This window comes from Alligator mississippiensis, chromosome 2 (genome assembly GCF_030867095.1).
Source record: "Alligator mississippiensis isolate rAllMis1 chromosome 2, rAllMis1, whole genome shotgun sequence".
NCBI classification, from domain to species: Eukaryota; Metazoa; Chordata; order Crocodylia; family Alligatoridae; genus Alligator; species Alligator mississippiensis.
The window spans coordinates 271,772,633-271,787,824 of NC_081825.1; the positions used below are offsets into that span (position 1 = coordinate 271,772,633).

The following is a 15,192-nucleotide window of genomic DNA, read 5'->3' on the forward strand; positions in this document are numbered from 1 at the left end:
CGTAAACACACTTTTGAGCATAAATATATCTATAGATATAGATATATATATGTTTTGTTTCAAGGGCCAAATCAGTTCCAGATCCCATTGGGCAAAACCCAATAGTCAAGTTCCAAAACTATTGACTGAGCAGAGCTCAATCATCAAGTCTGGGTGGCTCTACCACTGGGCAAGCAGTCTCCCCTCCCCCTGACCCATCAGTCTAGGGCTCCAGATATTCCCCAAATCCACAGCAGCATCCTACAGGCAGGCACTAGGCCCAGAAGCCTTGGGGTTCAGATGCCCCCAGTCTTGTTTGCTCCTAGCCAAAAGGCTGAGCAGCAAGCCAAAGGGAAAGCACACGCACCGTGCCCCCACTGCATGTGTGCATAGGAGAACAAGTACACAGTGCAGTTATTGTAAAGGGAATGAGAATGCTGCAACTGTAAACATGTGGTTTGAGCTACTGAATGAGCCATATTGGTTTTGAGACAGAGTCGTAGAGGGGGGTATGTGTGTATACACATACACCTACACGTACACACCTTTATATAAGTTATATGTATATATACACACCTGAGGAGGGGGGGGTTATTTATATACTTACATACACACACACACACACATATATATACATACATACGCACACACACACCAGCCTTTATATATTTTATATCAGCATTTTCTTGACCTCTTGGGCTAAAATCAAGTGATCAGCTGAAAGCCTGATCAATGCCTTAAGGGCAGAGGAGTGTGTCAGGGTATAAGGAGTGGAGAAGGGAAATCCAAAGCTCAAAATAATGGCAGTAGTGGCAAGTAACCAGGAAGTGGAAAGTAGAACAAAGAGCAGAAAAGAAAGTCTAGAGACATATGGAGAGTGGACAAAGGTGGAGAAGCAGAGAAAAAAAGTGAAGAAGATAATAGGAGCAACAGCAGAAGTAGCAGCAACAACAGAGGCAGTGGCAAAGAAGGTGATGGGGAGATGAACAAGGCCAGATGGAAGACAGGAGCAGAGGAGAATGTGAGATAGAATGGGAACAGCAGGAAAAGATGTGTCAGATGAGAGGCAGAAAACAACAGGAACATGACAGAATACCAGCCCACTGGGAGTGGTACAGCAGGAAGACACAGAAGATGCACCAAGAGATGTCAGGGAAGATTGGAGACTGTGGATAAAAGCAATATCAACCCGTGATGGGATGTAGACAGGATCAATGATGGACAGATATGAGTTCATAGAAATGGTACTGTTTGAGATACTGGAAGTGCACATGGAACATCTCACCAGCCTGACTGCTTTCCAAAACAGGCAGACTTGGGAGTTAACTTACTGAAACAATGAGAAGTATGAATATTTTTGGAAGAAACATGCAGAGGAATGTGGGAGGGAGGAATTAAGAAGGATAAAGTTTATAACAGGGGAAAAGTCAAGGGAAGAAGTGATTACAGTAAGAATGTAAATGGATTTATTAGAGGCAGAAGACAGAAAGGTGGATGGAATTGTATGTGCAAAGAATAATGTGTGTAGAGAAGACATGGGACAAATATAGTATTTGGATGTGGTCTTGGAGGGCAGAAGTTGTGTAGAGAGCAAATGAGTGGAGCCCAGGTGGGGTTCAGCACCTCCTGTCTGCAATCCAGCTGCAGCCCCACTGGGGTTTTCTAATATACCATGGGCAACCAAAGTAATGCAGCAAGGATGGCCACCTGAAGGGCACCTGCACACTGCTCCCCCATGGTGTGCTACAGATGTGAAAGTAAGGAGCAGAGAGCTGCAGAGTGCCAGGAGTCCCTAAAATGCATGAGCTGTGGGGCGGAGGGACACCTATTCCACAGGTGTCTCAAGCCTCTATACAAGCAAGGTCAGACCCTCTGAGGAACAGCATGAAACAGAAAGGGACAGTGGGGGAGAAGAGAAGGGTGAGAGTGAAGTAGAAATGGTGGAGGAGATCCCATAGGAGGGAGGAGAGGAGAATGAGGAGTGCGTGATATCTGTAACTGAGGCAGCTCAAGAAAAAACAGAAGAAAAGGAAGGGGAGTGGGAAAGAGCCCAGACAGGGGTGTGGAGGGGAGGGAGGTGGAGAAAAAAATCAAACAAGCAGAAGAAATGGAGGTAGAACAAATAAAAGAGCCTAGGAGTCAGGGAAGAAAAGGAAAGGAAGAAAACACAAGGGAAGAAAATCAGGAAAAAGAAACCTGAAAATGTGGGGAATGAGACAGAGTCAGAGCCAGCGAGCCACTTCCCACCATTAATTTCTCCAGGCTCCAGCCCAGGGCGGGGGCTGGAGGCAGGAAGCGGCAGGGAGGTGGGGAAACAGCAGCTTTCCTGAAAGCAAAGGCAGTCAAGCAACTTGCAAAAGTGACAGGCATGAAGGTGGGGAAAAACAGTGGGAGGGAGGAGTCAATCATGCTGAGCAGCAGTGCTGGGAAACCTTAAAAAAGGGACAGGCACACTCTTTTTAAAACAAGCACAACAGCACTGATTATAGAATCTATTAATGTCTGGAGCATACTAACAAGGAAGAGATGGCAACAGGTTGAATCAATGTTAAAAAAGTAAGGAAAGATATAATACGCCTACAAGAATGTGGGATACCAAGGGAAAGGGATTATAAGTGCTTTGAGAAAAGGTGGAGATTGGGACCATCCTGGTGGTGAGGGACAAATGAAAACAAAGTGGCAATACGAGTCAAGAATCCAAAGGTGAAAGCAAAGCAGATGGAAGACATCATCAGTGGCAGACTGCAGCAAATGATACTATCAGTCAGAGGAGCAGAATTAGAAGTTTTCAACATATATGCAACACCAGAGTTTGGAGTGGGGCGGGGAGGAGGAAGGGTGTGTTTAAAAACCTAGCAGTTTATGTGGTAGGAGGGAGACTGAGGATAATAGTGGGGAACTTCAATTGCATAATAGAAGCAGGTGACAGAACAGGGGAAGGGAGAGACAGAACTTTAGACAGTTCATCCAGATTGTTAGCAAATATAATAAAAGCAGAGGCTGCTTGTACACACCATGGGGTTTTAATTCGGTTTAGTTCTCTCTAAATTGAACTGGTGGTTTTTTAAAAACACTGTTCCAATTTAGGGAGAATTAAACTGATCTAAACCCCTACGGCATGTACACAAGGGTGGGGGCCTGTTCCTTACTTGCCTCTTCAGTGGGGGTGGGGGTGGCGGGGGTGACCTGCTGACATGCCGAATAGTCCCTGAGCTGCATGGGGGCCCTCCAGGCAGCACCCACCCACCTTGCACCCAGTCCAGGCAGTCCCAGGGGGCACCACAGCCATGGAGGGAAGCACTGCTCCCGCAGCCACAGAGGTAAACACCAGGCCCCCGCACAGCTCAGGCAGGCAGGCTCCGGGGAGAAAAAAAAGAAAAAGATCAGGCTCACCACTTTTTTTTTCTCTTCAGTGGAGGCTTCCTGAATGGGCTGCTGCCAGGTCTTGCAGCCCCCGAGCTGTGCGGGGCTCACCAAACCCCAGGCACATTGGCTTCCAGCACCCTGTGCACTGCTGTACTTTGTTAGGTAGCAAACTAAAACACCTCAGAGATGTTTTATCTTGCTACGTACCAAAGTCATTTAAAGCAGAATATGCCGCTGAACACGCAAACAGCACCACCATTAAAGTGGTGCAAAAGGGCATTTAAGCTGCTTTAAAGGCCAATTCTGTGGCATGTAAAGGCCCAGATTCACTGAGAGATGTGTGGGCAGGGGAGAAAGTTTTTGCTAGAATTGACCCTAGTGGAAAAAAACAATCAAGAACTGACTTTGTGTTTGTATCAAAACTAATAGCGATAAGGAAGAAAAAAACCATAGCTGTGGCATTTAGTGATAACCAGATGCTTAGGATGGAATTGAGTCTTGGTAAGAGCTTTGTAAGATGAAGAGGAATTTGGAAGTTAAATGTGCAACGGCTACAAGATGAAGGGATACGTCAAGTGCACATGTGACAGTATGAGGGGTGGAGAACACTGAAGAAATACCAGAGAATGGTGGATGATGGTGAAGAAAAGGACAGGAAAATTCTTCAAGAAGGAAGGTTGAAAAACTGTAGGGAAAAGAATGAAAGAGCTGGGAGAACTACAAAGAAAGATGCAGGAGCTGCTAAAGGAAGCCACAGAAGGAAGTCAGGTATGAAAACCTAGAAGAATTTGCGTGAAACAAGGCAAGAGATAGAAATCTGGTTAAAAAAAAAGGAGAGAGAGAAAATGTTTTTAGCACAAGCACCCTGGGTGGGAGAAAACAAAGAGTGGTCCTGATACTTTTCAGCTAGAGTTAAGACAGCAAAAGAAGAGCTAAAAGCAGTGCAGGAAAGTGGTATCTGGGTGGAAAAGTAGGAGGTGGTGTTGGAGGCAATGAAGAGATTTTATGAATAGCTATATCAGAAGAAGTTGCAGCAAGGGAGGTTTAAGTTGTATATTAGGAAAAGGTTTCTCACTAGGAGGGTGGTGAAGCACTGGAAAAGGTTATCTAGAGAGGTGGTAGAATCTCCATCTTTGGAGGTTTTTAAGGTCTGGCTTGACAAAGCCCTGGCTGGGATGATATGGGGGTTGGACTAGATGACCTTCTAAGGTCCCTTCCAACCCTAATTTTCTGTGATTCTAAGGAAACAGACAGGAAGAAGATGAAGGTTTTGCTGGAAGAGATTGAAGAGAAAGTAAAGGAGGAGCAAGCAAAGAAGATGGAAGACAAGATAAACTTAAAGGAAGTGGAGAAATGCTTAAAAATGGAGGTTTAAAAATCTTTAAAAGAGGGAATTCACCAAGAGCAGATGGATTACCTATGGAATTTTACAAGAAGTTTTGGGCATGGGTAGAGAAGGATATAGTGGGAGTGTTCAAGGAAATAACAAAAACAGGAAAGGCAAGGAAAAATTTTACAAGTGGTATTGTGATCTTACTCTTCAAGAAAGGGGAGAAGGAACTTCTCAAAAACTGGAGACCAGTTACAGATTGACAACAAATTAATGGTCAAGACTGTTTTTGAGGATGAGGAAAAACCTCCAGAAGATAATACATGAAAACCAAGTATGCATAGTACCAGGTAGAAGGATCTCCGAAATGATTAGAGTGATGAGAGATATATTGTCCCACATCCAAGAGAGGAAAATAAACACAGTTATAGCAAACCTAGTTTTAGAAAAAACTTATGACAGAGTGGATCATGATTACATATTCAAAGTGCTGGGAAAAACGAGGTTCCCATAAAAATGTACATGTTGGGAAAAGTTACTGTAAGAGATGTGGAGAGTCAAGTCCTAATTAACGGGCATCTAAGCAAGACTTTTAAAATCCATACAGGGGTGAGACAAGGATGCCTTTCTGTTGCCACTACTATTTGTGGGCGGCATAAAACCATTAGCACGAAGAATAAGAAAAGATAAGGTTGTAGGTGCAGTAAAGATACCAGGATGGGGAGAGGTAAAATGCATACATGGAGGATATAAAGGTAAGATAGACTTTCAGTGGAAAAGGTGCCAAAGCATACATCAGAGTATGGAGCATGGAGAAGCAACAGGGGCTAAACTATAGATAAAAAAGCACCATAACAGGAGTGGGAAACTGGAGGGACTTAAAAAAGGCGGGCCTTCAAATAAGAGAGAGAGAAATCAGAGTGCTAGGGATCCCAATGGATACCGAGGGGAAAGGTAACAGCACGAGGAACGGTGACAGCAAGGATACAGCAAACACTTAGGCTATGGTCTGGAAGCACTCTGTCCTTTGATGGAAAAATGGCAGCAGTTAAGGCTGTGCAAATGCTGATTATTCTATACATGGGAATTGTACTCTCACTGATGTGGCGACAGAGAGCAAAAGTACAGGGGGAATTATGTGTGTTCTTCTGGAATGCCAAGAGTAAAAGGTTGGCTAGAGCCGAATTGTACAAAAGCAAGAGAGATGGGGGGAGGATGGCAGCTGACACACTTGGAATTGTTCATCCATGCGAAATATGTAAGTGCGATATGCAAGGCAGTAATGGAGGAAAAAGGGAAAGCAGTGTGTATCACCTGATTTCACGCAGATGTAATTTTGAAGAAATGGGGAGTATATCAGGCCTTTTTAAAGAGTCCATAGGTGTGGCAACTGCAGATTCATTACATCAGGATGAAAGGTTTCATGCAAAGATATAAAATAAGGAAGGTTGGGCTAAAGGTCCTGAAGGATCATAAAAAATTGATAGAAGTAGTAAGGAAGAGACAGGAAGGCACCAGTGGGAAACTTCACAGAAGGACAAGTGAAGAAGATGAAGAATGGTGGTGGGTAAACAGCTAAAAGATGAACAGGCTGACCTAGTAAGGATGGTTGTAAGAAATACCTTGCTGGTGAGAAAGGTGCAACACAGATGGAGCTTGACGAGCTCATCAAGGTGCCAACGGGAGAGGTGTGGGGAAGAAGCAGCAGTGGGACATACGTTTTGGGACCGTACACATGCAAAGGGGGCATGGGAAATGGTCCTGCACTTTTTGAGTATCATCTGTTGCTAGTGGAGGAGATGGTAGGAAAAAGGACCCGACACACTTGTTTCGCTGAACCAACAGAGAGGACTGATGGTAGGAGTGGAGATTAATAGAGACAATGATTTTTCATGGGGTCCTGTATGAAGAAAGAGTTCTGTAAGGGTTTTTTGTGGAAAGATGATTATGTTGTTTAAAGGTTTAATGTATATAGTTGTATGTTTTTGGATATACGGTTGTTTTTGCGATATGAAGTTTTGGTAAAACACGGGTGCTCAATATGTGAAGCTTTGTAGGTGTAAGGTGATAAGTGGGTTGTTAATAAAATTTGTAAAAGATAAGGTTCCCACCATCATGTTTGGCCCAGTGGAGGGTGTCGGCACTTGCTCCAGCCTGTCCAAGTGCTGGCCTCGTATTGTAATGCCTCTGGGCCTGGTGCTCGTTCCCTCCTGGGGGAGCAACTACCCGTTTTGGTTTTTTAAGTCACACAAACAAAAAAAGGTTCCCATCAGCATATTTGCCCATGTGGGCCATGTGTTTTATCATCACACTCAGTGTTGACTGCATTTAATCAACTTCATAGTTGGTTTCCATTGCTCAGCACATGCTGCTTTTGGCAGCAGTTTAATGATAGGCAAAGTATTTAGTGTGATTTCCTTCAGTGCAATTAGAAGATGAGAGGCTTTTTGCCCCATGCTAACTGGGAGGAAAAACTTCATCTTGGAATCAAGTTAAAACAGTGTTTGTGACAAAGACATTTAGCAAAACATGAAAAATATGATCTCTCTATAACAAAACTTTATCACAGCAGACATTTGTTTGAAAGGGATGATACTGTACAAAAAGCAGGGAGCTTTTACAAGGAAAACACTTAAATCATGTGTTCTTTTATTCCTCTTTCCCTCCACAGGTTTCCTGTATAGTCATGTTTCTCTTCCAACTGGTCAAAACCATTTTGAACTTAAATCATTAGGAACTGAGGATGCCTATACACGTGCAGTGAGGCTGCTCCAGTGCACTGTATTTGATTGAGTCTGCTGCAGTGTGGTAATTACCGCACTCAAGAAGACTCCAGCATCAGGTGTATCAGTGTCTCCACACTGAAAAATGGTGGTGGGGGTGCTTTAACTAAAGCTCGTTCAATGAGCTTTAGTTAAAGTGCCCCTGCCAGCATTTTTCAGTGCAGGGACAATGATACATGTGACACTCCCGGTACTTAAATAAGAGCGGCTCTCAGAGACACTCTAATTAAAGCACCCCACCCCACATGTATAAAACATCCTTAGTAACCTTTTCTGTCTTCAACCAGCATCCTCAGTAGAAAGCAGCCTCACCAGCTGCTCTAAATTAACAGCACTTCTAATGGGTACAAGAAAATGGGGGAAGGGGCAAAGCAGTCGGGGATTGGCCAGTTTCCTGATTATCTATCCCAGTCCCATTGTTAGTGGATGTGTGAGCACACAGGGACTGCTCTAACTTGCATCAGTTGGGTATGGTTTCATACATCAGATGCAAATAGAGCACGCTGGCCCCTAACCATTACTCCTCTCCATCCCTATAACAGTCCCTATGTTGCACAGAGTAGAGAAGCCTAGAAACTAATTCTGCCCACTCCACACCTGCTGGGAACTTCCCCTATGCAGGAATATTCTTGATAGGGACTTAGGATCATAGTAAAGTAGGGGCGGACGGAACCTCACACAGTCATCTAGTCCAGTCCCCTGCTCAAAGCAGGATCATCCCTGACTAAATCATTCCAGCCAAATATATACCTAAGCTACTTGTGAAAATGTCCAGGGTCATTGGGGATAAAAAGGAAAAACTTTCCTATCAGATAAGCAGCAAAAAGGGATCACAGAGAAGCAAAGAATTTGCATCTGTCTTGTTCCAGAGAGTGAACTAACTTAACTGATGAAGAGGAGAAATAAAGCTGCCAGTATCTTCAAGATAAACTGCCTCCAAGGTCCAAAGCCTCTTCCAAATGTCTATTCCAACAAGTGTGAATGCATCCCCCAAGTTCTGATTTACAAATATCACAAGAAATATACTTAATTAACATTTCTACAGGCAACCCTGCTTAGCACTCTTAATTGGTTCTGGAAAAACTGAGCACTAAGCAAAACAGTGTTAAGCAAAAACCATTTTCCATAGGGTTTAATGTAAATAAATATAATTGGTTCTGCACCACCTGCTGGCCCTGGCCCTGCCGCTCCCGGCAAGGCACTGCACAGGCTCCACCAGGAAAGGCATTGACTCCTCCCGGCCTCATTGCTCCGCCACTGAAACTGCCCCTGCTGGCCACCAGCGCACCTGTGCATGGCCCCAACAGTCCTGCCTGCAGGGCCTGAGTCAGAGATCCGCCTGCCCAGGGATTAACAGCAAGAAGGCAACAGGGCTCCAGACAGCGCGGGGGAAGCTTGGGATGGTGTCTGCGCCCCACAAGTGAGTGCGTACCCAGAGTGGAACGGGTCACAGGCTGCAGCCTGGGGATGGGGGGCGCTGCAGGCTTGGCCCCACTGTTCCCTGAGGCGGGGGACACTGCGCGTGTGTCCTTGAGTACTGGCTCGCACCAGCTCAGGCCCCACACTCCTGCCAGCTCTGGCCTCGGGCACCCTGCTCCTGCCACCCTGCTGGCCCAGGCCCTGCGCGCCAGCCCAGGCCCTGTGCTCACACACCCTACCCGCCCTTTCTCGCTGCCGCCACCACTCCTCCCTGCCTGCTGGCTGCTCCAGCACCACATGCCGTAGCAGACCCCGGGCTCCTGCCACCTCGTCCTGGGCCCTGCTGATTTGGGCCCCCTGCCCACGCTGTCTGGCCCCCTGCCTGCCCCTTCTTGCTGCCACTCCTCCCTGCCTCCTCCAGCACCACATGCCAGAGCGGACCCTGAGCTCCTGCCACCCCACCCTGCGCTCCGCCGGCTGCCACTCGCTGATTCACTTGACAACAACTATGCCATCACCGCTGTTGCCACTGCTTCTCCCCACCCACTGCGCTGAGTGTTATAATGAAACGCTCTGCGCGCTAAGTGAAACCAGGTAAGTATTTTAAATGAGAGCTATAGCAAAACCGTGGTAAGCGAAACTGCGTTAAGTGAGGGTTGCCTGTATGATGAATTAACAGTTGTTGTGTAGGTGACAACTGGCATTTAAATGAGACTTTTACTGTTTCAGAATAAGTTAAGTACTCATGATGAAAACTGAGTTCAGAACTGACTTACTGAAACTATTACAACTGCAAATCAGTGGAGACAAAGACAAATCACCAGTATGTTCTTTGATTAGTTCAACTTAACTGATCCACGTGTATAAACTACTGTAGTCTCATGCAGTATCCATCCAAAGGCTGGATTTTTCTGTCCTGTTTTCTCGCTCTGTTACTAACACATACAACCCTTTTCTTACCACCCTGCCAGACTGAATGAGGAATGCAAAGGCTAAAAGGATAAATATTTTCCATCTGAAAAGAGGATTATATGGAAAGATTCCTATAAACAATTCACTGAGCAGAAAGACATTTACACTATCCAAAGAATATGAAAAGAATTAAGCAAGAACTTGTTAGAGGAAGAGTATAAAGACCTGGCTTGTATTAAACAAAAACACTGTTGCGTAAATTAGGCATTAGTTAGTTCTTTTTGGCCCACTTCACTGGTAAATGTGTTCTCAGAAAAGCAGATTCCCTTCTTAATGTTAAACTAGCAACATGTACATTGAGTGAAAAATCAAATAGAAAGCATAAAAAGTGTCATACACTGCAAATGAAGCCAAATCCTTTGCCATTTTTAGCCTGGGCATAAAGCCCATTTTCTTTTTCATTAAAATGTGTTCCTCCCTCTTGCTACTGTCCCACAAAGGAGCATATGCAGGAACAGAACAAGAAAATGACCTCAGCAAAGCACTAAAGCCAAGATCCTCAAAGTTATTTAGATGCCTAACTCCAAATGAACTCAGATAGGAATTAGGCACTTAAATACCTTCGAGGATTTGGGTCGGAGTGACCAGAACTCCTGGGGTACCGGCTCCCCTGTGGCTTTGGGAAATAGGCTTCTGAGGATCAAGTCCTTAATGAGTAGCTGAGCTACAAGGCACCATAACTGAGGCATAGTGAGATTATAAATTCAAAACAAATATATATTTCACAAAAAGAGGAAGGCCCAGTGTCATGTAACCAAATACAGAGCATCTTCTAGAGCAGCATTTCTTAACCCATGGGTCTCAAGAACATTGTAGGAGGTCACAGGGAGGTCCCAGGGAATTATGTGGTTTCCCCATGCAGGCTGCAAGGCTGGCAGCCTGCATGGAGCCAGCACACAGCCAGAGGGTTTGGAGGGGGGGGGTGATGAGCACACAGACTTGTGACAGCAGCCCCAGGAGCCGGAGAGGGAGGGAGGGAGGGAGGGGGCCGGAGGGCGGAGAGGCAGACAGAGAGAAAGAGACTGTGGGTTGGGGCCAGGGGGGTGTGGGTCGGGGCCAGATGATAATTATGCTAATGGATACCGGTGTGAAAAATGTTGAGAACCACTGTCCTAGAACAGTGGTTTTCAACCTTTTTTCATTTGCGGACCCCTAAAAAAATTTGAATGTAGCTGCATAACCCTTTGAATTGTAAGTGTGGGGGTTCATATGCATTTGATTGATCATAGTCATCTTTCACAGACCCCTTAGACATCGTTTCCAGACCCCCAGGAGTCCACAGAACACAGGTTGAAAAGTCATAGAGTAATGGTGTTGACTTACACAACAAATATAAAATATGCATTCAAACAGATTGGTCTCCATCTTTAAAAACAGCCACTGAGCACAATTCCTCAACTTACCCTGAACAGCTAAACCAGCCAGATGAATTGCTTGCTCTAATGTGCAAGGAATGTTTCCCTCCAAGATATCTTTCTTCAGCTGCAAATAATACTGATATCTACAGAAAGAAAGCCTATGTTAGCATTTCCATTTTTTCAGTTTCAGTAAAATGCAGTTATAAACCAAGACTTTTATAAACCTATGAATGTACATGCATCTGTCCTCCATAATCCAAGGACATTCATCTCCTCCTTGTCACTCAGGCCCATGATTTGGAGGTCATTTCTAAGTCTTCTCTACCCACTCACACCTAGGGTAGGTTGAAATCCTGCCACTACTTCTAAAGCAAGATCTGACCTTTTCTGCCTGCCATCAAAAACACTCATTCACACCCTTATCAATCCTTTATTTAATATTATTTCTTCTTCTTGAGCCTCCCTGGCATCACTTTTTCTATAGACTATTAGGAATATTGAATCTAGCACTGTATTCTCTGCTGATTAATCTAAGAGTGTCACCCATTTCTCTGAATCACGCTAATGACTTCTACATCATGTTTAACACAATCTATTTGTCCTCACCTTGGAATAAGAGTTGCATAAATATCTCCTTATCCATTTACTCTTCTCCTGTTTTTTCCTGTGCTCACAAATAACACCAGCCACAATGCCCCATATGTCCAGTCTTTCCACAACTGTTTTCTTGCACTCATCTGTGCAACCCCCTAAGAACAGAACATTCTTTCAGAGCTAGTCTAGCAAAACACTGGCCTCTCTTCATCCAAAGTATCTCTTTATACATACTAATCATTGTGAATGTCACTTCAATGTGTTGCATGATGCTGAATATTAGTTTGTGTACTCTTCGCAGAAGAGATTCTATCTTCCAGCTGTGGAGGTGCCTTATGTCACTAGAAATAATAAGTAGGTGAAAGCCAAACTAAACACATGATGAGAAAAAGAACATATTTTCCACCTTTGCCAGAAAGTGTTAAATAAATGTTCTCTGTAACATTCTCTAGAACATTTTATCTACTGCTACAATAATGCCACATGCCGCACAACAGTGCGATATAGATTACAAACAAAAGGCTCAGGCTAAGTCCTGGCTCTACAGTTGCAGGAAAAGTGATCTCCCTACTCAGGAAGCAGTCCTCTTGTTTGTTCTGCAGGATAACAGCTAAAAGAAAATATATTCTCAAACATACAAGGCCAGTACCTTCCTGCCACCATTCCACTGCAATATGGGCAACTTTCTCTTTTTGTTTCCCAGCTTGTTTAAAACCTAGTATAACATGTATTGATTTTGTTTGTACCAATGTAGTTCAGGAGTAATGCTATAAACTTTTCTGAGGTTAAGCCAAATCTTCTATGATGTAAATTAGAGCAGAATCTGGCTCCTTAGATCCATTTCCCAAAGGCACAGGAACTCAGTCTGCACCTGAACTTGTCTGTTGCATGGCAATATAATGTAATATTACTGAGCTATTACATCAACAGACACTGCTTTCTTTCTGAGAACACCCAAGTTAGACGTACTGGCATATTTCACCCTACTCCCATATTTTCTCACACGCATTCATTCATTGGCAGCCACTGGTCTTGGCAGACCATGGGGACTGTGTCTTTGGTAGGTTACCGAGGACCACTATAGCTTCCTCAGTGGCTGAGAAGTCCAATGCGCAACAGACACACCCTCTGGCAAGCTGCACATACAAACTCAGTTGAGCTTGAACTGGCATGCTGAACACCATTTTTTATTGCCTGCCTCCAACATCTCTTCTCTAGATCATCACTGACCCTCTCCGTTTCATCATGATGTAGGCCCTGCTTCATGGCAGCTTTCCATTCACAACAGTTTAAAGCGATTCATTCCCAGCATCAGCCATCAATGAACAGCTCACAAAGGTGTTTCTTGCAGACATAAACAAAATGGAGCTTGGGCCATCCAAGCTGACATTCAGCACTGGCCAGCTCACCGCAGAGCATGTCCTTGGGAATTTGGCCAGTGCTCATATGGTTCACACGTCCTAACCAATGGAGGTGTCTCTGTCTCAGAAGCACAAACATACTGGGTATCTTGGTCCATTCCAGAACAGAGAAGTTGGAGATTTTGTCATGCCATGTTATGCCCAGGATACAGAGGAGACATCGAAGATGGAAACTGTTCAGTTTTCTGTCTTCCTTGGCATACGGAGTCCATGTTTCACTGCCATACAATAGAGAGCTAAGTTTGCAAACACTGTAGAAGGACATCTTTGTTGACACAGTTTTTCCAAACTCTTTTTTGAAGTTAAGACAGGGCATTCATTGCTGGTCTTTTCAATGTGAGCGTTTATTTAGGCTTCCAAGCCAAGATTTTCTGAGATGGTGGATCCCAAGTAAGTGAATTTTTCAGCCACTTCCAGGCTTTCATCAATTATTCTAACTTCGGAAGGGCGGTCAACTTGTCAACTTCTCACAAACAACATATCCCAAGCTCACCCCCCAAAAATTGAGGTGTACCTATTAAGCTAGGAAGCGGATTTTCTGCCCGGGATGGACGCACCCTGCTTTGATTCCTGCTCCACAGTGCAGCAGCTATTGCATTATGAGGGACTTGGGTGACTTAATGGCTCATTGGTCTTCATTTCAGAGGTGTTTACAATAAAATCTCCTTTTAGTGGTCTCAATGAGCCATTAATCAAGTTAACTTTTCTTAGGGCAATTCTGCTGTCCAGTAGCTATTCCTGGTTGCTCTCCTCCTATTTCACAGCTTTGGAGACACTTCTGCTGTTTTCAAAATCATATCTCCACCTATGGAGACCAATCTTCAGCCGCTGCTATGGTCTGAGTTTTAATTAAGCAGGAAAGGAAGGGTGAGTAAGCTGAAGATTAAGCTCTATCCCATAACTCTGAAAAAATCTTTTTCTTCTTCACTCTGCCTTTCAAAAACAAGGTTAATAGTCTATAATAATTGAAAGTTTTATGACTGAATTACCTCTGTGAGCAACATTACTTGTATGAATAAGCTTAAATAGATTTCTAAGATCATTGGGAAAATTCATCCTTCATGTAACTCAATATATATTCTATAATCTGAAGGGATAATAAATGTGACAGTTTAGGCAAAGTTTTTGCCTTGTTTGATTTTCAACCTTTGAAGAAGTGGAAATTCAAGCAATAATTACTATTTTAAGATACATACTAGAACGTTACAAGCTGAAATTAAAAATATGTACAGCTCACCTGGTAATTTCCTGCTGAAGCTGAGAAACAGTAGGCACATAAAATACCACTCCAAAATACACAGTTGGCTCCAAAGCATATTTGTCGAGCTGCTTTTTCAGAGGCTTGTCCAAATCCACCCACCGGCGCTGGTTCTGCTTATTGTAATACCACAGACTGAAATAAGTAATCTGAAAAAGAAGGAACCAGTTCAGTGATTAAACAAGGCAGGTATTGCAATGCCAGAAAAAATAAATCTAGCATATAAAGCTGTTACTGTTTCCAGCTTCACAGAAGGTTTAAAACCATTTAAAACCTAGAAGTCATTATATCATCTATAGACTTTATGATTCAAAATTGCCAAAAGAATTGACATTTTTTTAAAGTAACAGCGTGTCCTATTAAATCTTGTTAAATAAAAAAATAAATACTGGTACTTGAAAAAAAAACACATACCGGTATTTGGTGGTCCCATCAGTAAATTAGAGGCCCAAAAAACCTAGCAGATAGACTTTGCTAATGCAAGTATTCCCAATGACGTTGATGGGACAACTCACAGAATTAAAAGATATGCTTGGTAGTAAGTTTCAGTACTTCATAATACAACGTGAACTTCAAAACAGAGTCAGATTCATCGAAACCCAAACTTCCTGCCATACAAGAAGTAACCAATCACACTGGAGCCTGCAGCCCTTACTTCTTTGAGTGAGATTTCAGAATTGGGTTCTCAAATTAACATGAATTAACCTTAGTT

At 43.7% G+C, this 15,192-nt stretch overlaps 1 protein-coding gene across 1 annotated transcript in view; it reads right to left on the bottom strand.

Moving 5' to 3' along the window:
• PTPN21 (protein tyrosine phosphatase non-receptor type 21) overlaps positions 1-15,192 on the bottom strand; it is a 74,505-nt gene that overhangs the window by 34,552 nt on the left and 24,761 nt on the right. Inside the window, exons 5-6 of the mRNA XM_014596400.3 lie at positions 14,460-14,629; positions 11,253-11,350 (exon numbers count right to left, since the gene is read on the bottom strand). Of these exons, the coding sequence (XP_014451886.1) occupies positions 11,253-11,350; positions 14,460-14,629 (268 nt within the window). The remainder of the gene's footprint in view (positions 1-11,252; positions 11,351-14,459; positions 14,630-15,192) is intronic.